General features: G+C 39.5%; 2 protein-coding genes across 4 annotated transcripts in view; one reads left to right on the forward strand and one right to left on the reverse strand.

Annotated features, from left to right (window-relative positions):
* prkcaa (protein kinase C, alpha, a) overlaps positions 1-24041 on the forward strand; it is a 141414-nt gene that overhangs the window by 93420 nt on the left and 23953 nt on the right. For 2 of the 3 annotated variants that reach the window (XM_041036878.1, XM_041036880.1), the window contains exons 9-13: positions 6992-7135; positions 7249-7422; positions 9804-9895; positions 10162-10224; positions 10558-10696. In XM_041036878.1, coding sequence (XP_040892812.1) covers positions 6992-7135; positions 7249-7422; positions 9804-9895; positions 10162-10224; positions 10558-10696 — 612 coding nt within the window. Of the gene's footprint in view, positions 1-2396; positions 2427-6991; positions 7136-7248; positions 7423-9803; positions 9896-10161; positions 10225-10557; positions 10697-24041 lie in introns of all 3 variants that reach the window. The other variant, XM_041036881.1, reaches the window with a different exon arrangement.
* Positions 18872-23541, reverse strand: LOC121181088 (M protein, serotype 2.1-like). The gene is made up of 11 exons (XM_041036884.1): positions 23331-23541; positions 23091-23162; positions 22896-22979; positions 22645-22722; positions 22426-22509; positions 21350-21433; positions 21131-21235; positions 20169-20264; positions 19624-19731; positions 19330-19455; positions 18872-19185 (listed from the first exon to the last, which is right to left on the reverse strand). The coding sequence occupies exons 1-11, from the start codon at positions 23539-23541 to the stop codon at positions 18872-18874; spliced, it is 1362 nt and encodes a 453-aa protein (XP_040892818.1).

A 24041-nucleotide genomic window follows, 5' to 3' on the forward strand; every position in this document is an offset into this window, starting at 1 on the left:
TGTAAACTAACTTTTTGCATCCTCACAAAACATGTGCATTACCTTTTTAAGGTAGTTTGCCATCAGGTGGCCAGCCAGTCATGGGAGTTTGAAACATTTCCTTTCACTGATGAAGCAACAGCAGGTAATTTTAGGTCCTAATACCGAAGGTAGTGTAGACACAAGAACGAAGAGAAGAATAGGAGAGTTGATAAGGGCAGAGAAGAGTCTGACCTCCAGGCACCTGTCAGCACGTGGCTGTCATAGTAACAGCTCCACAAGACCTGCAGTACATATGTTCACCAAAAGGAGATCCATGAGGTGTCATGGTCAAGGTGTTGGTGGCAGCAAAATATATTTGCAGAGAGCAGGTATTTTCAACATTTCTGGGTTTTGTTTTTTTTTGTTTGTTTTTAAGGAAATTTGATTAAAGAAACTACACAACAACACTTAGCATCAGCATTGGCAGTGAAACTGCCTAGTGTTGATGGACGCATTTCTTTCTGTGCAGTAGTTTTTCATTCTGTATGATTCTCCTGTTTGTAGTTATTTTTGTGGACATAACACAGTGTATATGATTAAAGCTTGAATCCAAAAACAACTTTCTTTTTAACTTTACCACTTTTTAGCATTACCACAATGTCAGTGCTGTCTGGTATACCTAAAAGGAAGGCACTGTATTTATTTTTTAAAGTTTTTGCATCTTCAGGTCTCCAGAATGTGTTTTCCACTTAACTTTACTGTCTTTATCTCTTTTTGGACATTTGGCCTGAAGAAACCTCCTTCTCTTCTTCTTCCTTTTTCCTCTTCATAAAACCTTCTGTGGTTCTCTCCCTTTTTTTCCCCCTTAGCCTCCTGCTCCCTCCTCTGTGCTTGGTGAGACTTATACTGTACAAATGCTTCTTCATCCTGTGTCACATTGTCGTATTTAATGCAAGAGTTTCTCTCTTCCTCTCTCCCCTTATTGCCCCTGCTCTCAGGACTGCCAAATTAACTTTAATCTAAAGGTAGCCCTCCCCTCCCCTTTCCTCCCCACTCCTCCCCTCCTCTCCTCTCCTCCGTTTTGTCTCATATTGTTGTGGTGACACCCTCCATCACTCCTCCTTATCTCTTATCATTTGTATGTGGTTCCAAACAACTCCAAATTGATCCAATTTACTAACAATTTGTTCTGAATGTAAGTCATAAAAGTCATAAAAGAACCTGAAACAAATGAAGGGAAAGAAGCAAACTGATATTGCTCTAATAAATCAGCACAACTCAAGGGAATCTTTTTGTAGAGGGAAAGAAAATAAAACTACAAATGGATTTAACAAAATTTCTTCACCTTACAGATATGTGGAATATATGGCACACTGAGCTCTTAGGAGAAGGTGAATTGTGTTTATATTTGAATCAAGTGAGAGTGCAGTTCTTTCTCTTCACTTTTTCTTTGTTCCTCAGAGTTTGTCAGAGGATTGTTAGTAAATCCAGACTCTGCACTGCTCACAGTTCATGACTACACATTTGTCGGCATGTGTGTCTTGGTATTCTGTATTTGTCTTGTCTGTGGGTCACTCTGCCTCTCTACATCTTGTGTGCTTACATCACCGTCACTGCAGATACCACCTGGAATAGTTAATACTGCTCAATCTCACTGTATCATGAGATCAGGCTTCACATTCAGGCTTAACTAATACAGTAATGGTGAACTACAGGGATAACCCACACTTGAGTCAATATTTATAGAGAAGCAGAACCAATTCTGACCACTAGATGTCAGCATTGAACTGAAATACATCACCAAAATGAGGAGCAACCCTGTTACTGTGTGTGTGTGTGTGTGTGTGTGTGTGTGTGTGTGTGTGTGTGTGTGTGTGTGTGTGTGTCATCAGTGTGCTTGCAAGGTATCACTTATTTTTTTCCCACTCACAAATGTTCACCTCGCTTTTTCTTCATACTAGGAGATTTGATTTCCACCCCAACTTTACACTTTCTGGTTCTCAGAGGCATTTGCGGAATTTCTTTTACCTCCACAGTGTTTTTTTTTTTCTTCACAGTAATCCAAACTGTTATTTTTAACACATAGATAACAAAGTCACATTAGGGGGTTTTGTTTGTTCAAGTAAATAATAGAGGTCGGGTCATTTTCTTTTAGTTTCTGTTATCTTTATGTGTATGTTCGATGTTTCTTCCACACCAGGACCTTGTACATAACAGTGTCTTCTGGTGACTGTTAAAATCACAGCACTGTAAACTTATACTCTACCACCTGTAGAGTGAGAGCTACAATTTTCTCTTTGTCTGTGTTCAAGAGCTACACTCCTATTTACCCTCAGCTATCTATGTATATAAAAATCAGCTGTTGTGGCTCACACCCATAGTCAAGTGTACTAAGCGAGTCAGAACTTTTGGCTCCCTTCTCCCTGTGGTTTCAGGACCAAGCAGTTGGGGAAGGCTCTGATCAGGTGCGTCTGAGACGAAGGAAGTAAGGCTGCTGTTCGCTCGGCTCGGCCAGGCTCTTTTCATTGGCTAAAGCTTACAGGTGTGCTGTGGTCTGGTGCGGTCTGCTCTGCTTTGAGTTTCGCTGCTGCCCTCCCAGATTTAGAGCAGACTGTGGTAGATGCCATTAACCAAACTAAAGCTTCACAGCACTGGTTGTCTCAAGTCGAATGTCTTCATTTAATCACAACAGTATGAGTATGAAATAGTTTGATTTCAAAAAATGAATATTAAAGTAATTCCTGAAGGTGAAACATGATAAATCAGGAAATTGTTCATATTAAATCATATTAGTTTGTTCTCAGCATGTACACTGTTAAAAAAAAAGAAAAAACATTAAAAAATGATTAAAAAAATGGTGATATTCCTGTAGCTGGGATGCCAATAAAATACTTTCAAAATCAAAAAAATACAGTAATTTTCCATAATTAAAATACCGTTTGTAGCTGTAATTTTACATGAGATCTTGTGTTTTTGTTTGGCTTTTATATGTTTAATGAAGGATATTTACATGTGTGAAAGCCAGTGACCAATAAATATGGTGCTACAATAACACTGCTACAATCAGGCTTAAAACTGTAGGAGTACTGCTATTAGTTTATTAGTGCTATTAGTAGAATTTTATTACATACTTTTATGTAAAACAAAATCTTGTATAATCAATCAATATTTGATGCAATAAAATTATATACCACCCAAAAAATATTGTTTTACCTTTTAAAAAATGTCCAAACACCATTATTTAACAAATAATTATGATTACAGTTGCAACACTCTGCCAGTTTCAGATCATGTCAAGTGAAATTTGAGTTTTGACATGTAACTTCACTTAGAAATCTTGCAGATTTTTAATGTAAAAAAATTATTAGCCCTTCATCATAACACTGCTGCACAAGTAACCACATTATATTTACAATATTCTACTGTTAATTTGACATTATTTGAAGTATAATGTGTGGTGTTTGTGTATAAATGTAATAGATATGTAATGTGATGAAGGGGTCCTCGATGAAGGACCCAAAATGCACAACTCAGTACTCAAAGACCAGGAAGTAAAGTTCACACAGTCTTTTATTTTGACCAGGATGAGAATGAATAGAGTGTGTAGTTGGAGTGGGGCAGGCAGTGGCAGAGCAGGTGGTGTTCAGGGAAACAGGTGAGTATGGAGACTTGGCAGTCAGAAGGAGAGTGAGGCTGTCAATCAGCCGAGGGAATATCCTTCAGGTAAGCGGGGAGCGGGTGAAGTACTAGGGCTTGGTGGATGTTGGTAGCTGGTGCTGATGTAATCCAGGTAGCAACAAGGTAAGTATAACACAGAAAGTCTTTGCAAGATAAGTCGGGTGAACATTATTACCACGGTGAGTGAACTGACGAACAGCCGGAGAATGGAGTGAAGAGCCGGTCCTTAAGAGCAGCTGTTTGGAGGTGGGTTGATGACGTGATGACAGTCAGGTGTGTAGGTGAGTTGGCGGGAGGAGAATCTAGGTCACCATGCTCAGGCCAGACCACACACACAAAACACAAAAACAGGTGGAGATCACAAAGACCACTTCAGGTATAAATCCTAAAATATAATTTGTGTTTGAAGTGGAATGAAATTGGCATCCACCTCGAAAAGCAGCACTTATAAACCGTTGGAAACTGTTGCTTATTTAAAACTAATATTTGACAAATATTAACTAACAAATATTTGACTCGTCAATCCCACATTGTGGTTGAATGACATAAATAATAGAATATAGAATGATTACGATAACAGCTCTTAAACAATCAGGACACACTTACTTCCTGTTCTCAACATTTACTCAGTTCTACTGACCAACAGAGCAGAACATAACGCAGGAATTCCTTTGAAATTAAACAGGTCTGTCATACTCACCTATCAGGTTTTAAAGTCTCACAAGTCTTAGACAGATGCACTGGTGGCTTTGTTTGGCCTAACTGATGCTCTCCATTTGAGCTACCTTAAGAAGCTAAGAGGTTTCATTGAGTTCATCCAGAGGTTTTGCTGTTGGAAGTCAGTGTGGTCCAAAAATCTACTTTTGGCTTTCAACAAAAGGTTTCATTTAGACCAGAGGTGCCCAAACTGTTCCACAAAGGGCCATGTGGCTGTAGGTTTTTGCAGCACACCAGACTTGACTCATTTAATCAACTGATCTCAGTCTTCAGACAGCTGATTGGTCAAACTGGCCAATATATTGGCCATATTATAAGATGATGAGTTTGAATTCACATTGAAATTTTCTTTTTTTTTTTTTTTTTGGTTTTTGTTTGTATCACATTCCCACTAGTCTGTTCTCCTGCACTGTTTCTCATCTGTTATGTTAACAGACATTTTCTTTACCTGCTTCATTTAGAAATTGTGGACTTACTAACAACTACTAGGGATTCTCACTATGAATATGCAGATGAGGCTCTCTTTGTGAGGCAAAGAAGATAGCTTCTATTCCACTAGCTTTCAGTTCTTGGTGTATTTCGGCATTTCCATCTTGCATGGAACTTGATACAGGGGTTTCTGGTCTCTATTTGAAGATAAATGGATATATACCATTATAATGGAATTGAAAATGTTAATTACTGTTAATTGTCACTAACTGTATCTAATTTTATAACTGTGTTTACCGTATTAAACTTGAATTTAACAGCTTCATCTGCTAAATACAAAGTAAATATTTGTGAAATTATGATACATGTGCAAATGTATTTGAAGTCTTTTTTGTGAAAACAGTTGAAAATGGAAATTTTGTGCTAATTCACAGTTACAGGTTTTTGTAGTGCAGTTGTAGTGATTTTTTATTCATACTAAAATGGGTATGACTTCCACTTTACTTACCCTAGTCTAGAATATGATCTTCTATATCCAGCAACAATAAGATATACTGGCAATTTAATGCCAGTTTGTTATAATCCTTGCTAAAGCTAAATAGGGTACCTTCTTTGTGGCATGTGGATGTAGATTAAGCCTATGATGTCGGGTTTTAGCATGATTTTGGATCTGTGTTTGGCCTTGGCTGTGTGTGAAACCTGGACATGACAATGCAGGGTTGTGTTTTTGTGTAGGGAGAACCGAGATGTATTGAAAATCATGTCACATTTGGTCGCTGTTTAGCATTCAGTGTGCCTCGAAGGTGTGTATTTTTCAGCATAATGCACTGTTGTTTTCGAGCAAGCTTCTTGAAGCATCTTACTCCACTGGGAGATTGAGCATGACTTTGGCATGAAGCAAATACATAGAAGAGAATCTTTTTGCTTTTTTGAAAAAACATGTCTGTGTCACAGAGAGTTGTCTGCACATGCATGCACGCAGTGAAACCAGAGTGTGGCATCCTTCCCTTCATTACTCTAGCAACCATGGAGCTCTCCACTGGTGAGAAATCAGCAGTGCAGTTGTTAGGTTTGATGTGATTCCAACATTATGAATCGCTTCTTATAGGCTCTGCCTTCACCACACAATAAGATGGAAGAGGTGATTTCAGCAATGCAATGCTTAAATTAATGTTCGGCCTGTTTCCAGGTATGCAGGTGCATTTTCAAAATATGCTGACACAAGACAAAAGTGTCCACTTAACACATATATCTTGCACATATACATATATTATATACACATGTTGTATGTTTAGTGGCAACAGTTAATTATTAGTGATCTAGTTTAACTTGTATAAACTTACCCCTGAAATATGATGATAAATAAATGCCTTCTAAACATCTTTTAAATCAAAAATCTTCATGTGACATGAAATACACCAATCGTTGCTTGGATGTTTCAAGCATGTTGATTCTTTTGGTCCTCATTTTAGTTTTATCTCTCCAGGTCTTTCAAATAATTTGTGAACGGGGTTTAGGGCTTTTACTGTAAAAATTTGTCATCATTCGAAACTTTCTTCCTTTAAGCCAAAAGGAACACCTGTTACTGAGGTTGCAATTTATTTTAATGAGGACTACTTTGTTATATGTTTTTAAGATGACATGGTCACAGCTTAAGCTATAACAGTAAAGTAAGATAACAGTACAGACACAGTATAGTGCATTTTATTAGACTGTATCTGTTTGAATGGGACCTTTTTCTTTTTTTATCACATCAACTCCACAATGGCACCACAGTCTCATTTCACCCCCTTAATTTTGACTTCTGCTTATCAATCAGTGTACTGTGGCTGTGAGTGAGCAAATAAACAGAGTGAGTGGCTGTGTGAGCACACATAGAAGATAATCACCTGAAGCTTACATGTGCCATTTTAGGAATGAATTTCAAGCATCTGAAACATTTATGTGAGAGAAAGTGTGTCTGAAATCAGGAGGTTCGATCTGGAAATATTTCTCACTAAAAGAAGAATCCACCAAAAAGAAATTTCTAAGTTTACTGTTGGTTCAGTCTCTTTTCAATTTATTATATTTATTACTGTGATAACTTTCCAAATAAGTTTTAGGAATTCAGGAAGTGGTTATGTTGAACTGCAGCTTTACATTATGTGTGTGCTACTTTTAAGATAAACGTCTCTTATGCACTTTGTCTTCTTTTCCCTGAATGCAGAAAGCCAAGCTAGGCCCAGGTAAGAAGGTGATCGATGAGACGGATGAGGCCCGCTCCAGCCAGCTGCCATCCAACAGCCTGGACCAAGTCAAACTCAGCGACTTCGCCTTCCTGGCTGTGCTGGGCAAAGGCAGCTTCGGCAAGGTGAGGCAGCTCAGCTGAAGTACATCGCTTAGTGTTACTGGTAGCTAAGAAAGTGAGACATCTAAGAATAATCTTTTCCAACCTCATCTCCCCCTCTCTCTGTTTCTCTGAAGGTCATGCTAGCAGAGATGAAGACCACTGAGGAGCTGTACGCAATTAAGATCTTGAAGAAGGACGTGGTGATCCAGGACGATGATGTAGAATGTACCATGGTGGAGAAGAGAGTCCTGGCCCAACAGGACAAGCCGCCCTTCCTCACACATCTCCACTCGTGCTTCCAGACTGTGGTAGGTAAAACGCTCCTGGACACCCATCAGGACAAGTCACTCCAGGTCAGGTCAGGTCAAATTAATTCATGAAGGGGCTTTTAGCTAAACATCTTACTCATGAAGTGATGTAGAGAGCAGTAGAGGACGTGTATGACTAGCACAAAAAAAAAAAAAAAAAAAGCAAAGATGAAACAAACAAACCTCAATTAGAAAGCTTGTGTGTGTGTGTGTTGACTTTGAGTCACCCTAAAACCAGACCACACAACCTAAGAGCACATACTGTCTCACACACACATACACATAATATCAACAGAAGTGTATCATGGTCGCTTAGAGAACAACAGACTCAAATGCAGACGTATGCACCCATATGTCTGTTTCTGTGAAACAAGTCTGGGTGCACACACATAAAGTTATGACAAATTTTGCTTAGACCTTTACATAGAAATTTGATGCCATCTTTTTTCTCCCTACTATCACCTTTTTAGATTGGACAGTGTGCACTAAGCTGTCGTGCACAGACATACCATACACAATAACTTGCACTTGTCTTCCCTCCTCCATGCATGTCTACAAAATCTTGGAGAAATATCTCTTATTGCTCTGCGTTAACACCTACCCAGAAATGGAAATGGGAGAATCACTTTAAGTATCACAGACAATAACAGGTGATGGGTTCTTGCTGAGTGTTGGTATATTCAAGCTTGAGAAGTGTGATAGTCGCTTTATGTTCATGATGCATATTGTTGGATATCCTGATTTTTAGTCCCCAGGGTCAAGCTCCAAAAACACTGGACCGTACAGTTCTAGTTGTAGTTTAACCCGATAGCCTCTTTCCTTAGACCTTTTTCATGTCCCACTCCTTACATACATTTTACTGTAAATGTGAAAGAAACAGTTAGCTGAGTCAGAATGCCTCTTGGTAAATGTACCCAGCCATTGGTTAAATGATGGCAATGCTGAACGAAGCCAAGCTGAACTATAGCAGCTGATTAGAAATGTAACACCAGCAGGCAGACAGAGGAAATAGAAAGAGACACAGCTTGGCTCATAGCATATTCATGAGCACACAAACACGTGTACATTCTCCTACATACTAAAACAGACTGGCTTAGTCTCAACACTTTCACAACCTCTCTCTCCACAATTTCTTTACAGACTGAAAAAAAAAATCACTGCACCTATATTCTAGTATTTTTTGTTGTCTGCATGCATGTAATAACTTAAACCTGCAAGACAATCGATGAACCATCATAAACTAGGGGTTCAGGTTTGTGTATTAAAGACAGGTGAAACATTGGTGGGAAAATAACTTCAGTGGGACTGTGGGACTGTCTTGTCATCCATATGTTTTAGTATATAGTATATATAGAGTATAGGTCTGTTTTTGTGTTAGTTGTGTCATTTAGCTGTTTCACACAAACCCTTTGAGATTTAAGACAAACTCCCCATTTTGAAAGATGCAGGGGACTTCGAGACGTTTTCCATCGTCCCCTGTTGCTTTCTGTACAAAATCCGCTAGCACTCTTGTATTAAGATACTGTAACTGAAGAAACGAATATTGAGAAATGTAAGCCAAAATGAGAAAAAAATTATAATATGAAAGCAGGCATATGAAACACCAAAAATAATGTTTAATTTACAGAATGAATGCCTAAATTATACTACAGTATGTGGACATCAAATTAACATCAAATGTACAAAGTGTAGCATAAGATTTTAGCAGCTAGGCCAAATTAATTTATTTTTTGTTAAGACAGCATGTTGTCAATATTCATCAGAATGAAATCCAGCTAATGCTGAGCCATTATTGAGTGAAAACACCACTGTGTCAATGAGAGAGAAGAGAGAGTTTCATGTGAGACGTACAGACATGTAGAGATGTGCATTATCTGCTTTGTCATGTGTAGTGACAGTCTAGCAAACCAGGTGGAAGGTCCAACTTTGCTGTCAGTATGGGTCTGTTGCTATGCGGGATAGTTGTTGTTTGTTTTGCTAGTGTGGGACCATTAAACACAGCTAGATCAGGGTCAGGCCAAACTTGTCATGGGCTGTAAGGGACCAGCACTGTTAGACAAAGAGAATATTTCCTGACAGATGTCTGTGTTGAGTGTTTTCTTTTTCCATGAAGCGCTTTGTTGTGGGCTTTTTAGGTCACGTTGTCATGGAAAGTGTGGCAGGAACGATGGAACGACTCAGACAGCAAGGCCAGGGGAGGCTGTAACACTGAACTGTATCTTTCTGTTCAGAGCTTTGACAGCAGATAGAAATGCTGTGCAATTTTACAGCTTTTTTGGAACATGCAGTTTCTTTGTGAAACACAGTGACGTTGCATATTTCTCTCCCCATCTGACCCTGTCCTCCTCTCCTTTTGTATCTCTCTTTCTGTATGACCACAGGATCGTCTCTACTTTGTCATGGAGTATGTGAATGGGGGAGACCTCATGTACCATATTCAACAAGTGGGCAAGTTCAAGGAACCTCAGGCAGTGTAAGACATACCAGTTTAAAATAATTATTTTTGTTTGTTGAGTTTTAATCTCAGCCTAACCTTGTGTAGTGTTACAAAGGTTAAAAAAAAAAGTATTCAAACAATGAGTTAACAGTGAAACACTAGCTACAACAGTAGGGAAATGTGTAAAAAGTAGAATTTCTGTAGTGGAATTATTTCTGGAATATAGAAAAGCTTTCTTTAAGTGTTTTGAAGGTTAATATTTCTTGTGTTAGGAGTATGTAAATGTGTGTTTGTTATTGCAGGTTCTATGCAGCAGAGATCGCTGCTGGTCTCTTTTTCCTGCACAGTAAAGGAGTCATCTACAGGTGAGTATTACACAGCACGCGTACAATGCACACTGTTCTTCAAATTCAGTGGCTACATTTAAAGTAATCATTAGAAATTTTGTGATATATTTAATGTCTGTCGTTGTGAAACCGATACCGTGCAGTAGTTAGCCATCTTATCGGTGAAGATCTTACTATTGTTTTTCTTTTGACGAGAACACCCAGCAGCAGCAACAAACGGTGGTTTGTTTGGAATAAATAGTAGAAGAATTAGGTACTTAGCATTAGCAGTGAAAGCCGCCTGATGAAATTCATTCTACAGGGAAAGTCAACAATTTCAAGGATGTTTTGAATCTCTGTGCACCTCCTCAGGGATCTGAAGTTGGACAATGTGATGCTGGACTCTGAGGGACACATTAAGATTGCTGACTTTGGCATGTGTAAAGAGAACATGACAGAGGGAGTGACCACGCGCACCTTCTGTGGCACTCCAGACTACATAGCCCCAGAGGTATGTAAGAGATGTGAACACGGAGAGATGTGTGCGAGAGGGTATGTATGTGCTTGTGCGCATGCGTGTATGTTTTGATGCATGAGGTCATCTCTGTCACTGTCTGGTCTGAGCCTGTGTCACCCTTGTGCTTCAGATTAAGGTCACTGCCTCGGGACAGACAGACACACACATGCACACACAAGCATTCTCTAATGACGTAAGCATCTGCAGTCAGACATACACCCAGTGTGTCTGCTGGCAAATCCAAACTTAACCCAAACACACAAGCTGCAGTCTCTGTATGTCCCAGTGGGTTTTCTCGTGAGCAAAGCTCATCTTTTATCAGAATGTTGTTTTGATCTGTTTCTGCAATAATTGCAGTTTGACCTCGTCATTTGTGATCGGGATTGCGGTAATATTGCCAACACATAAGCCTAGATGTTGTTCTTGTTTCCACTATTGCTGACTGGTAACATCCATATAATAATGTGGACATGGAAAGTAGTGCGCACGTCTTAATGTTCTACTTTTCAAAATGAACTCACTGTGACAGGAATGATGTTGAATGTGTCCTTGGTCTGGTTGGTCTGGTTTCATCACAAGCCAAAGTGGACTGAGTGACTCATTCATGGCAGGAGGTGCAGACAAGATAAGTCCAAGATGACTGATGGGATAAAGCCCTCTACTGACCATAGTTGTGTTATCACTGGAAATACCGTTTCCAATATGATACATATTTCAGTACCGTTACCAAATTAAGCTACTTTTACTTTTGGTATCAACACATTGTTCTACAAAACTCAAACAAGATCTTTGCCTAAAGAAAATATATTGTACATGTTAAAAAATATATTATTTCAAACAGGAAATATTTGATGAAAGCATAAATAAATAATAAATCAAGTCTGACCAAGCAAATTTTGGAAGTTGACATTTTTGACAAGTTCAGTCATCTATCTATTTGTACTGATTATATCATCACAAATTAAAGTTTGCCAAAAGGTTGGTGGTTAAAGGTTTTGATTTTAGAATGAACTAAATGTCAGTTTTGTCATTTTTCAGAAATGTGAAGGCACTGATAAAAGACACACAATTAGCTTTAATTTCATTAAAGCCTCATCTAAAGCTCAGGGGACATTTCATCACCTTGCTAAATGCAAGCTCTGCCTCTGATTCATGGGGTCTGAAATCCAGGCTTAGTATCCATAATTCAATGCAGTTTTTTGTGCCTATAAATCTATTTATTAGACTCTCTTAATTTCAATGTAGTAACAGGAAAGGTCTTATGTAGCAGCTTTCAGTAATTCATACTTTATATACTGATTTAGTTTGTCCACCTCTGGCCATTATCAGTTAGCTGGTTTCTATTTAATGGTGGGCTGCGTTATCGATTCTTTCTAAAACCCTCTCTGACAGACTAGGAGGTTAATTCCGCCCCATGGACGCAGGGTGAACATGCTGTGACCGTTCAGAGTCAGACTGACACTAATGCGCCAGTCCGGGAAGACACAGCAGGAGGTAGAGCAGCTACTATTTCCATAGCCGGGACACACATTTCATGTCACACACACTTTATGCTAAGTCACACATACATGACGGCACAGAGTCACATTCATGACGCATCACATCCACACAATTATGCATACTCTGATAAATATCTGTATGCGCACATGCTCTCAGTGGAAACACAGACCCAGTCATGCACACACTTGTACGCACAGGCATGCACCCAAAAACACTCCCAAGTGGAGGCTGACCTTAAAAATGGGCTCAGAGTGGTGACATTTTCAGAGATAATCGAGGGAAAGTGCTCCTCAAATTGCATTTGACAGAAAGATGAACTATTAATTATTTAATAGCTGCAGTTGACTTTATAGGTTGGACACAAGCTTCATATAATTAACTTTTATTGGTCCCTTTTTTTGGTATTGTTCTTATAGTAGCTCTCATTTATTGAACTTGCTTTTAGTGAAAACATTATATAAGCTGTCAGAAACAGCTACAGGCCATTCTTTTGGCCTGTTTGTCCCAAAAATTCAACAAAGCTTGTATCTTTTTGTTAAACATGAGATTGTGTTACTGATTTTTGATGTCAGTAAGCTCATCCTCTGTTCTACATTGGGTTGTGTTTCTGTTCGTCCTGAAGTTGCATATACATGAGTGGCGTCTCACTGAATTCAAGATTTCATATCAGTCATGAACAACATTTGCAGAGTTTTGTCATATGCAATTGGTTCATCTGTGAAATTTCAGAAAAGTTACATTGAAAGGTTGTAGGTGTCAGACTTAAGAAGGATTTCATTGAAACCCCTTCCCCTTTCCGACTGACCATTTTTGGTCCTCATCATGTAGGCTAAGGGTTAGTGGTAAAGGAGGAAAATAGGTTTTTGGTTTTCTGGATCCAGCCATAAATTCCAAAGAGCTGAGAACCACCAATAGAGACACCAGAGGGTCTATTCACAGAGGCAGGGTGACACTCTGAATAAGGAAAACTCATGCAATGTAGTGTACATTTGTATTTATGTGAGCTGCTGTAGTGAGGTCACATCGGCAACACAACTGTTGTGTTGGTGGGTTTGTGCTTGTCTGTATCTCACCACGTGTGAGATAGTTGTGAGACGAGAAATATGTGCAGTGGGTCTCCTGGTTGTCAGTACACGTGTGACAGAACACAGTAGTGTTCCCGCTGCTAGTTGCCACACACTGACACACAAGCACACATGCACATGTGCAGACGCACAGTTTTCGCCGTGTTTATTCTGACCTATATAGCCAGTCAGTGGTAGCTGCTGTCTGGGAGGAATGCTCACATTAATGTGAATTTACACCTCAATGACTTTGACATAGAGAGAAAGAGAAAGAGATAGTGAGGAAGACGCAGAGGGAGAGAGGGAAGGGAGCAAACAAAAAGAGAGAAAGTAACTAAGGTATTAGCTGGGAAGAAAAAAGCAGAATATACATGTAACTGGACACTGAAGGAAAGAAGCAAAGAAAGCAGGACTTGAAATGAAATGAGAAAGAGTTACCTAATGATGACTGTGCAGCATTTCAGGCAAGCATTAGAAGAGATTGGGCTGTCTGACATGGGTCATTTCCCTCTGTGCCTTACTTGGCCCACAGTGCAGTGTGGCATTAGGAGACATGGGTGTCCACCTCACTGCTTAGTCCTCTGTGGGCTGAAACAGCGGCCAGGGTGTTTGCAGTGTCGGCTTTGATATAATACAAATTTATTCATCAACTGGAATCTACTGTCAGCCGGTGTTTCTCCAGAAAGTGTTAATGTGTGATAATAAAGTGAGGCAGAACTTGCTAGTCTAATATATTACACTGTCACTGCCAGCATTGATATGTATAAGAGTGCTTCATTTGCTTTAAGTTAACTAAGTACTCACACAGGCTCATAACTTTGAAAGGTAATTTGCTCATTTATAATCAGACCCAGTTTTTTTTTTTGCTTCAGGCGACTTCGCTATGCACAGTTCTGGGTTGTTTAAGATGCAGAGATGTACTGTAGTTCCATTTTTGTTGCTGAATAATGACTGTTGCTGTTCCTTATTTCTCAAAAAGTTTGAGGACTAGGAATAGCAACCCTGAGTCATCACGGGCTTGCCGTCTGGCCACATGCTTTTGCAGTGGCAGCTCTATTTTTAAGTTCTTCACCAATTACTGAGCACTCAAACCAATGTTTTCAGATCAGAGCTATTAGTAGTCTTACAAAATCACTTCATCCGCGGTTAGAAAAGTGAGTGAAAAGTGAGAAAAAGACGGGTGGGGGGAGAAGGAGGTGAAAAAGAGAAAGTGAGAAGGAAGCAGCAAATGAGACAGAGGAGAGGAATTGACAGCAAGAGCATGAAAGCAGCCACACAGACTTTCTAATGGCAGCTTATCTCTCTGCCAGATTTTTAAAAAATTTAGTTATCATAGAAAAGTTTTATCTTTTGCCTTGTTCCTCATTTCCTCTCCTCTCTTCTCTCCTCTCCTCTCCTCTTTCCTCTCCTCTCCTCCTCTCTCCTTTTCTCTCCTCTCTGCCTCAGAGCTTAAAATGCATATTTTTTTCTCTGCCTACTCCTCTACATCATAATGCATGTCCATGCCACTACAATGTATTTTCCCTATATGGTTATTTTTTAATTAACATCGTTATCAGTATTCAACTGGTAATAGAAATATACAGTATTTAACTAATTGCCATGAAAATATATTCATGACTGAAGAACTGACACTGGGTACAAGTGGGACATTTTTCTTAACCTTTCTGACTCATACAATACTAGGCACTGAAAGTGAATATATCTCTGCCCCAGCTGCATCAATTTTGGCTACTTTCTGTTATCTGTTGCTCACGAACCCTCCCACCTTTATTGAAGTTCAACATTAAATTGCTGGAGTGCCCTTTTAAATTGTCTTCTTGATCATATGTGAACAGGTGCTGTTCATCTATTGTGTTACTTGCATCGTGGGATGCCCACATAAACCCCAAGGCTGCTCATTAATATCATCAGTGAATGAAACCGACTACAGCATTACAGTACTGAGAAATGCTTTCAAAAACAGACCACTAAAGCATGGCCTGATGCACTCTATCTGCTCCACAGCACACATATTCCTCAAAGGGATTCGATAACAACAGCAGAGGCAGATAGCACCATGTAACAGTGTTGGTTATAAGGGTGGTGTTGTGCATTGTAGTGTTCAACCACACTGAGTTTTTTTTTTTTTCTGTTTCCATATGGAGGATGGGGTTATATAGGAGCGCAGGTTGGTTCTCATGTGTGTTTGCATGTGAGTGTGTGTGTAGTGAGGAGAGTAGCCTTGAATAGCTAGCAGTCTGATCCAGAACTGTCATGTAGCATTAGGTCTAATGGGAGAGAGATGTCTGCAGCAATGCCCATGCACACGCACACTCGCAAACACACACTTCCGAATATACACACAAAAACACACGAACACAAATTCAGACTGTTCAAGCCACTCGCATACATACATAAATACACACACACACACATTCTTATCTTACTATACTTATGCAGGTCGGCATTGACATCATGCATTGCAAAGCCCCTTACTCTAACCTTAACCATCACAACTAAATGCCTAACCCCAACTCTTACCCTAACCCTAACCTAAATCCAATTCTAACCTGTGAACCCTAAAACCAATTCCTATTCCCCACAAAGCTGCGTGACCTCACAAGTACGGTGGGCTCCTAGTTTTTGTACAGCATGAATAAAGTAAAGCAAGCCCATACACACACACACACACACACACACACACACTGTAGGGAATCAACAGAGCTCTACTGGCCAGAGGCTTTCATACAATAAAGTAAAAACAGGATGAGCACAGGGAATGTCAGGTACAGGTCACACTTGTAGAACGAACGAGCACTTCATTTATTTATCTGCCTCATGTAAACAGCAAAGCAAACAAACATCCCTGTACATATTAAGTAAGTAGAAAGCTGAGTGTCTAGATTTAATTTAACATGCTGGTTCAGAGCATGAAGGTCGTCGTGCCGGGAACTGTAAATGTCCTCTGGTGTCGTTGCAGACAGGCGATGGGTAGCAAGGGCAGCGAGTCACAGCAGCGTCGCATTAGGACAATGCTGTGCAGGATGGCCTGAAACTGATCTAAACAGTCGCTTTTTGCTGAACTCTAATTGTCCTCTCTGCCTTTTTTCTTTCCTTTTCTCTTTCTTTTTGCCTCACTGACTCTGAATCTGTCTCCCCTACCCTCGTCTGACTTTTAAAGCTCTCTCATTCCTTCTTTACTTTCTCCCCAGGAAGTAGTAATGACAAAAACTAATGTAGCAGTTGTGACAGTGTGAGAATAACATGACAATTCAACAGTAAACAATGAATTACTATGGAATGTAAGAAGGTTTTCTTTTTTATTTTATTAAAAATGTATTTTCCTTTAGTTAATGGAAATTGTATCAGAGTGAGTGTTCTGTACTTTTCTTGGTTTTGGAAACAGCGACAAAGTGAGCGCTCTTTCCGGTAATATTCCCATCTTTGCCGCTCCGCTCTGCTACGTTACTTCAGTCAACAAGTTGAGTCAGTAACGTGGAGACCTGCTCATAAAGTTGGTTAATGTGGTTGCACACGCTTCAGCCTTTGAACACTACAGTCTGTAAGTATTGTGTGTGTGTGTGTGTGTAGTTTTCAAAGTGGTATGTTTATTGTGTGGTGTTGTTAGCATTTATGTTAGCAGCTACCATACGAACGTGCGTATTATTTAGGACTTTGTTTGCTAGTCCCATTATATTTTGCGTAGTGCACTGTTGTTTAAGTTATTGTTCAGATACTGATTTGTGTTGTTGTTTTTCTGTTGTATTTCAGTTTTTCGTGAATGAGAGTGTGTGTTTGTGACTTAAGGAAAAGCAAGAAAAGTCACGCATGGCATTCTTTATTGGAGTACAGACGTTATCTGGCTGTCTGGCCTTGTAAGGGTACGCGTGGTGAGGGCAGTACATTGTTAGTTTTGGAAGTATTTGGTCATAAACTGTGCAAATTAGAATACTGACCTGATGATGGCGCTGGGAAACAAATTGGGAGGACCAGCAAAGTCAATATGGTTCATCCTGTGGGGATTATGAATGTTCTTTACCAAATTTTCTGTTGAGATATTGCACTCAGCGGTGATAGATACAAGTCAGGGGATCAGGGATGTCATCAGGATTTGTCTGCTAGAGACTGTAAATTTTGTGCAAAATCCATCCAACAGTTATTCGATGTTTCAGTTTGAACCACAGCAATGGACGCACCAACCCACCAATCAACTGATCAACTGACCAACCAATATTGGAGCAGTTACAGGCATTGTATACATATTCCTATGATCCTGAGTGAGAACTATTTTTAACTTTTTTGTGGTAGAAATTACATTTTATTTACATTCACAGTAATAATTTTAACTTACAGCCTCTGTAGCATGATCAAGGAAAATATATCTTATCTCATTGCTTTGCAAACCATCTGATTCTCTTCCTCTCTTTCTCTCTATCTCTTTTTATTTCTCTTGCTCTGTTTTTCATGCAGACATGGCACTGCAGACCTCCTTGGTACATTGACCTGATGTGTCCACATGCTTTCTATGCTTAAATTTCTTATTGCACATGGTTTTGCAAGAGAGAGAGACTTTGAGGTCAGTTCTTGGTGACACAGCACAACAAATATGCCACATGAGGTCATTGATGAAGCACTGTCTAGCATTGGCCTAGTTCACCCTGACATGATAAAACCGTATCATATTAGTCAGAAGAGTATTATACAACTTGACTCTCTTCATTAAAGATGCAGCATATTGTGTTGTATTATATCAGATCTGTCTCTTTTATGAAACTTAATTTTCATTTATTTTTGCTTGGATGTGAGTGGAAAGATCCAGAGTGATTATGTATCTTTGTTTTCCCAATAAGATTGTCCTGCTTTCAGTTTACAAGGATGGGGACTCATTCTTTCTCATACATATTGAAATATTTCAACAGATACAGCGCAAATCTAATGTGAAAACAAATCTTCAGAGTACGGGGCTGAATTCTTTGGCAGCTGTCATGTCAGACTGAAGGTCGGCATGATTCCTTCAGAGCAGGATTCGAACAGGCAAGCTCAGAGATTTCACTCAGAGGGTTTCCTAGCCATGGAGTCTTTGACCCTGAAGCTAATTAAAAGCATCGAACCACAATAAGGGAAAGGGGGCTTTTCCCTACTGCTCCCTCCCGCCTTCTTGCCAAAGAGCTAAGAAAATCCTGAGGATTAAGGCTTAGCACTTCTCACCTTCTCAAGGCACCATGTTCATTTTAACATTAGGCTGTCACTCTTAAGCTATAACCTCATTCTTATTCTCTTTCATGTTGATATGATCTTATACACATTCATTGAAAGATGAATACGTGAATTCTGTGTTCATGCCTGTTTTTTTTGTAATTAATTGGATTTTTATGGATAATCATAAACGTTAGAATGTTAGCATAAACACATATGAATAACAGGTTTGACTGAATTTATGTGGACTGAGCTGGGATTCCATAAAGTTTAACTAGTCCAACTGCAAACAAACCTGAAACAAATGATGGGAAACATCTGATTATTTGGATAAGTTTAAACCTAAAACTGTTTAATGCACAAATACATAGAAACATTTTTTTTCTTTTATTTGAGTGATTTTCTGATTCTGATTGCATTAGTAAATTTACAGAATAGCTTTGGGCACGTCATTGGGCACACTGTAGAGCAGAATACCAGTGAAGGTACAGAGGTTGCGTTTGCTGTCTGCCCAGACCCAGGACTTGGCTTCCATGTGCACATCAACCTGGTCTCCTTTCTGAAGAAGCAGCACTACTCCATTCGAACCGTTATCAGTGACATCGGAGGTGGTTGGGTGTTCAGCAGTGCCCACAACTGCCTCGCCGTTCTTGTACAACAGTAAAAAGCCAGGGTTTCCACCGTTAGCATGAGAGTAGAAGGTGAAGTGATAAACTCCGCTGACTGGTGCTGTGAAGACTCCTGTGCAGGAAGTTTGAAGAAGGAACAGGACGATAAGTTATTTTTGGAGAGCCAAAAGACATGAAGCAGCCCTTTTCCCAGTAGTGTCTTTTATTATCTAAATTAATTCAGCAATTGCACAAATAGGTTACTGTAATACATTACCTGTTGTGGGATTATAGCTGTCACCAACGTTAGTGATGACTTTCTTGTAGACGAGAGTGGTCTCAGTGTTAAATGGCCCAAGATGCATTTGGTTCTCTTCCAAAGCAGCTGAGAAAGCCACTTTATCTGTTAAAAAAAACAAAAAACCACGATTGAAAGTTTTAAAATGTGTTATATATACATCCAGCTGTTATACTGCCTTAAAAGAGCGCCAAAAAATGATCGTCTCACCTCATCTCCATATACTTTAAGCCAGATTTCATCTTTTCCATGTTGAGGTCTAAACGTATTTACCTTCGGTCATTGTTGTTTTCACCTCTTCTACTGCAGCAGCTGTTTGGTTAACCTTATTCTTCAGGTCCTCTTGCACAACATGACTTGTCTCCAGTTTGGCTTCCAGCTCTGTCATGATAATATATTAATAAAATTTCCCTGAAGTCAGCCACATGACAAAATACAAGCCAACAAAAAAAAAAAAAAACAAAATGATAGCTTAAAAATTCAGTTTAAAACCTTATGTGCATGTGTCCAGTATATACAGGAAACAGATAATGAGCAGATTTGACATTCTCACCTTGATCAGCTGTTTTAAGTGCCTCCATCTCAGCCTCTGTTTTTTCCAGCTTTGTGTTCATCTCCTGGCCCAAAATTTCAGTTGCGTTCAGTCTATCGTCTAAATCTGTGGAAGAAGTTAAAAACAATGAATTTGGGGATTATTTGAAGTATATTATTGATGTTATTGAACCTACCGATTCATATTGTGCTCACGGTTACTGTAAAGACAGCGCATTTAAAGAAAAATTGCTGCTACAGTATATGCTGAAAATCTTTTTTCCTACCTTTATTTATTCTCTCCAGTGCCTCCAGTTTCGTCTCAGTGACTCCAAGGCGTGTGTTCATTTCCTTAGCCAGGCCTTCTAATCTGGACTTGAACTCTAGTGGAAGAAATAAGATGGAGGAAAAAAAAACCACGACCATTCAAAAAGAATCAGCCATTATATCTCATTTAAATCAAAGAAACGATCAGAAGGAACACAGTGTTTCTATCACCCTAACAACCTAATTACTCATTCATAATTACATGTAATCTTAAACACCAAAGGGCTACCTTGATCAGCTGTCTCTAGAGCTTTCACCTCCCTTGCTGTGTCTTCAGTCTTGATCTTCAGCTTGTTACTCAGGCTCTCAGTGAGTCCCAGTCTGATTGCCAGTTCTGTTGGAATAGATCAGGAGAGCAAAAGCTATCAAGTCATCAGTTAGGCAAATTTAGATCATCATAATGAGCAAAATGTGGGTAATGGACAGCTGCAGCAATACTCTTTGTTCTCTTTACCTTGATCAGCTGTATTAAGTGCCTGCACTTGTCTTAGTGCATTTTCGAGGCTGATGTTCAGCGCCCCGGTCAGACTCTCACTGGCTGACAGCCTGGCATTCAGCCCTTTGGTGTAGGGGTGAGATTTGGAAAATAAAAACAATATGACTGACCCCGATTTTGTATGTTGTGCTGAGACATGGAGAATTCAGGAATTTGACTCATATTCTGGGAAGGTCAGGAAGCATCAGGTGATTTTTTTTTTTGGGTGGAAACTCATCTTTTCATCCCTTTAGCACATCAGAAAAAGATGAAATTTGCAGTTTGAAATGCTCTAACTTAATCATGTAAAGGTCATGGAAAATTCATAGAAATATCCATCAGGGACACAGTAGGTAACCCTGAAAATAGTCTGCACATGAATATCTTACACTCTGTCTGGCAACCTAAAGAAGAATTTCCACCGAGTGTTGAGACATCTCTGTTTACCTTGATCAGCAGTCTTCAGCATCTCCACCTCTGTCTCTGTATTTCCCAGCCGGGCGGCCAACTCCTTCTCTAGACTCTCACTAGTCTCCAGTCTGGACTCGAACTCTGACAGTTAATATGAGAATAGGAATTCATTCTCTATTTCATCCTGCCTGGTCTTGACTTTTCACTCGCAGTATAGTTTTACTAATACAATAATCTCTACATGTGTCAGTGTACCTTTAATTTCCATCTGTATTTGTGCCATTAGGGCTCTTTGCGTCTCTGCCTGCACATCAGTGACATTCAGTCTGGCCTCTAGTTCTGCTCATTACATAGAGGAATAGAACACAATATCATCAAGTACACAAATAATTATATCAAGTCAACATCTGATCTTACACCTGAAAACATAACTTGAATAGGATTATGCAGTAAAAATGGGACTTATTTACCTTGATCCATCACCTGCAGTGCCTTCACATCTGTGTCCACATCTCCAAACTTGTTCCCCAGCTCTGTCAGTCTGATGTTCAGCTCTGTTTGTGAAAAACAGGCACATGAATACTGCATGATTTTTCATTGAGTCAAATATAAATAATGAGGTAAAATTAGGTGAGCTGAGGTGAGAGGAAATCTACTTTACTAGGCATTAATTATTGACTTGTTTGTTGTATTACCTTTACTTTCTTTCTGCAGTTGTTCCACTCTTGTGTTCTGGCCCTCCAAATCACTGACATTCAGTCTGGCCTCCAGTTCTTCTCAGTGAGGACAGGAGAAAGAGTGATTAGATTAGTGATTAGTGTTCTAACAAGTATCCAGCCATATATCTTGCTCCTTCACTCTATACCTTGATCCACAGTCTTCAGCGCCTCCACCTGTGTCTCAGTGTCTCTAAGTCGGGCATTCAGCTCCTCCTCGAGACTCTCGCTGGACTCCAGTCTGGACTCAAACTCTGACAGTTAAATTGAAGAGAATCAAGTACTATACTCTCAGTCTGAAATACAGAACAATATCTTGTTAGCGTGCCTTAGCTTGTTCAATAATTTATACACAATGTGGCAGCACTAATATAAGAATTTGTCCATGTCTTAATGTACCTTTAATTTCAATATGCAATTGTGCCACCAGGGTTCTTTGTGTGTCTGCCTGGACATCAGTGGCATTCAGTCTGGCCTCCAAATCTGGTCATTACATAGAGGAATAAAAACAGGAAATATTTAACCACACAGATACCTTCTACCTTTCATTCAAAATAAATTGTGCATGCACTGATGTATATAATTATTCAGTCAGTATGAATGTAATTAATTTACCTTGATCAGCTGCCTGCAGTGCCTTTACTTCTGCATCCGCATCTCCAAGCTTATTTCCCAGCTCTGTCAGTCTGCCGTTCAACTCTGTGCGTTAAAAAAAATGAGGTAATAAAAACTGCATGACTTCAACCATTCCGTCAAATATAAATCAGAGAGGGGAGAGATGAGAGGGGAATCTACTTTACTGGTTATCAATAATTGACTTGTTTGTTGTATTACCTTTACTTTCCTTCTGGAGTTGTTCCACTCGTTTGCTTTGGCCCTCCAGATCACTGGCGTTCAGTCTGGCCTCCAGTTCTGTTCAGTGAGAATGAGAAGAAGATAATAACAGTAAGCAAAAGAAAACAAACAAGTAACACATAGAAAGTAACACAGAAAAAAATGGATGTATCTTGATCCCTCTCTCTCCATTCTAATATTAATATAATATAAAAATCTTATGTGTCACATTATGGGTAGATGTACGTTACCGGTGTACTGCCGCACAACTTGCTGCACCTGCTTCCTCTGTTCCTCTTCCTGCATCTCAGCAACTCTGAGCCTGGCTTCATGGTCTTTTTTTTACATAATAGAAATAATGCAATGTCATGCAATGTTATTGTACATATTTATCATACAAATGTTGTTTTTTAAATGCACAATATAATAATTCTTTCCAAATGTACCTGTAAAGCCTTTCCTCAGAGCATCCACCTGTTTCCGTAGTTCCTCAATCAGGCTGTCAGCAACTGTCTGTTCTGTACAGTAAATTACACAAATTAGATGCAGTATGAGTGAAAGTGAAACATTCAGTAATAACAATAACACAATAAAGTTTAGTTTGAGAAGAAAAAAAGAAGGATGCTCAGAATGATTCAGGACAGGCTACAGCCTCCATTCGTCATCACCTTCTGCTCATACTGTACCCTGCACTTTCTGAAGCTGTACCAGTTGCTCTCTGGTCTGTTGCAGCTCATTTCTCTGATCATCCAAAAAAGCCGTCATCTCTCTGAGCAGAGTGAAGCTATCTACTTCAGCAGGCTCATCTTGACTATATGTGATAGCAGTGAACCTCTGCCCCAGGATGTTAGCCTCAGACAGGCAGCAGCCGAGCACAACGAGTAAAACAACCCTCATCTTTGTGGTCTGCAGAGCTGTGACACCTGAGGGCTCAGCAAGAGCCATTTTTAAGCCTAATGTGACCGTGTGAAAGGTTATGTAAGGTCTGTATGTTGTTTATAGGCAGGTGACCATCTGAAGTTCATGAAATATGTTCACCAGGGTCAAGGATAGAGGCGTTGTGATAAGAGGCTTTCACATACTAAAAGACCATGGAAAAATAATTACATGGCAGCTGTAAATGGCATCTTTTAAAAGCATGTGAAATACCTCATTTTCTACTGAAAAACTCTGCACTGTCCACACAAATCTGTAAATCAGACTGCTGTTCTGAGATATTGAGCTTGAAATGTTTCACCCCAAAATGTTATTCCCAAAAGTAGCCATAATAATTTGGAAGAGCATTAGTTTGATTATTCGCTGCACAAGCCTCTCAAGCCTTTCAAAGCTCACTTCAACCTGTATTTCTGTCTATATAGCAAAACACTCAGGCACACATTCAGGCACATACGGCTATT

The sequence above is a fragment of the Toxotes jaculatrix genome, chromosome 4, assembly GCF_017976425.1.
Source record: "Toxotes jaculatrix isolate fToxJac2 chromosome 4, fToxJac2.pri, whole genome shotgun sequence".
Classification (NCBI taxonomy): Eukaryota; Metazoa; Chordata; class Actinopteri; family Toxotidae; genus Toxotes; species Toxotes jaculatrix.

Bases quoted from the DNA above. Each gene is read 5' to 3' on its own strand.
- LOC121181088 (XM_041036884.1), bottom strand. From the start codon at position 23,541: ATGAGGGTTGTTTTACTCGTTGTGCTCGGCTGCTGCCTGTCTGAGGCT. The intron at 22,723-22,895 runs GTAACGTACATC...CTCACTGAACAG, and splicing joins AGTTGTGCGGCAGTACACCG to AACTGGAGGCCAGACTGAAC. The intron at 19,186-19,329 runs GTAATGTATTAC...CTTCCTGCACAG, and splicing joins CAGCTATAATCCCACAACAG to GAGTCTTCACAGCACCAGTC.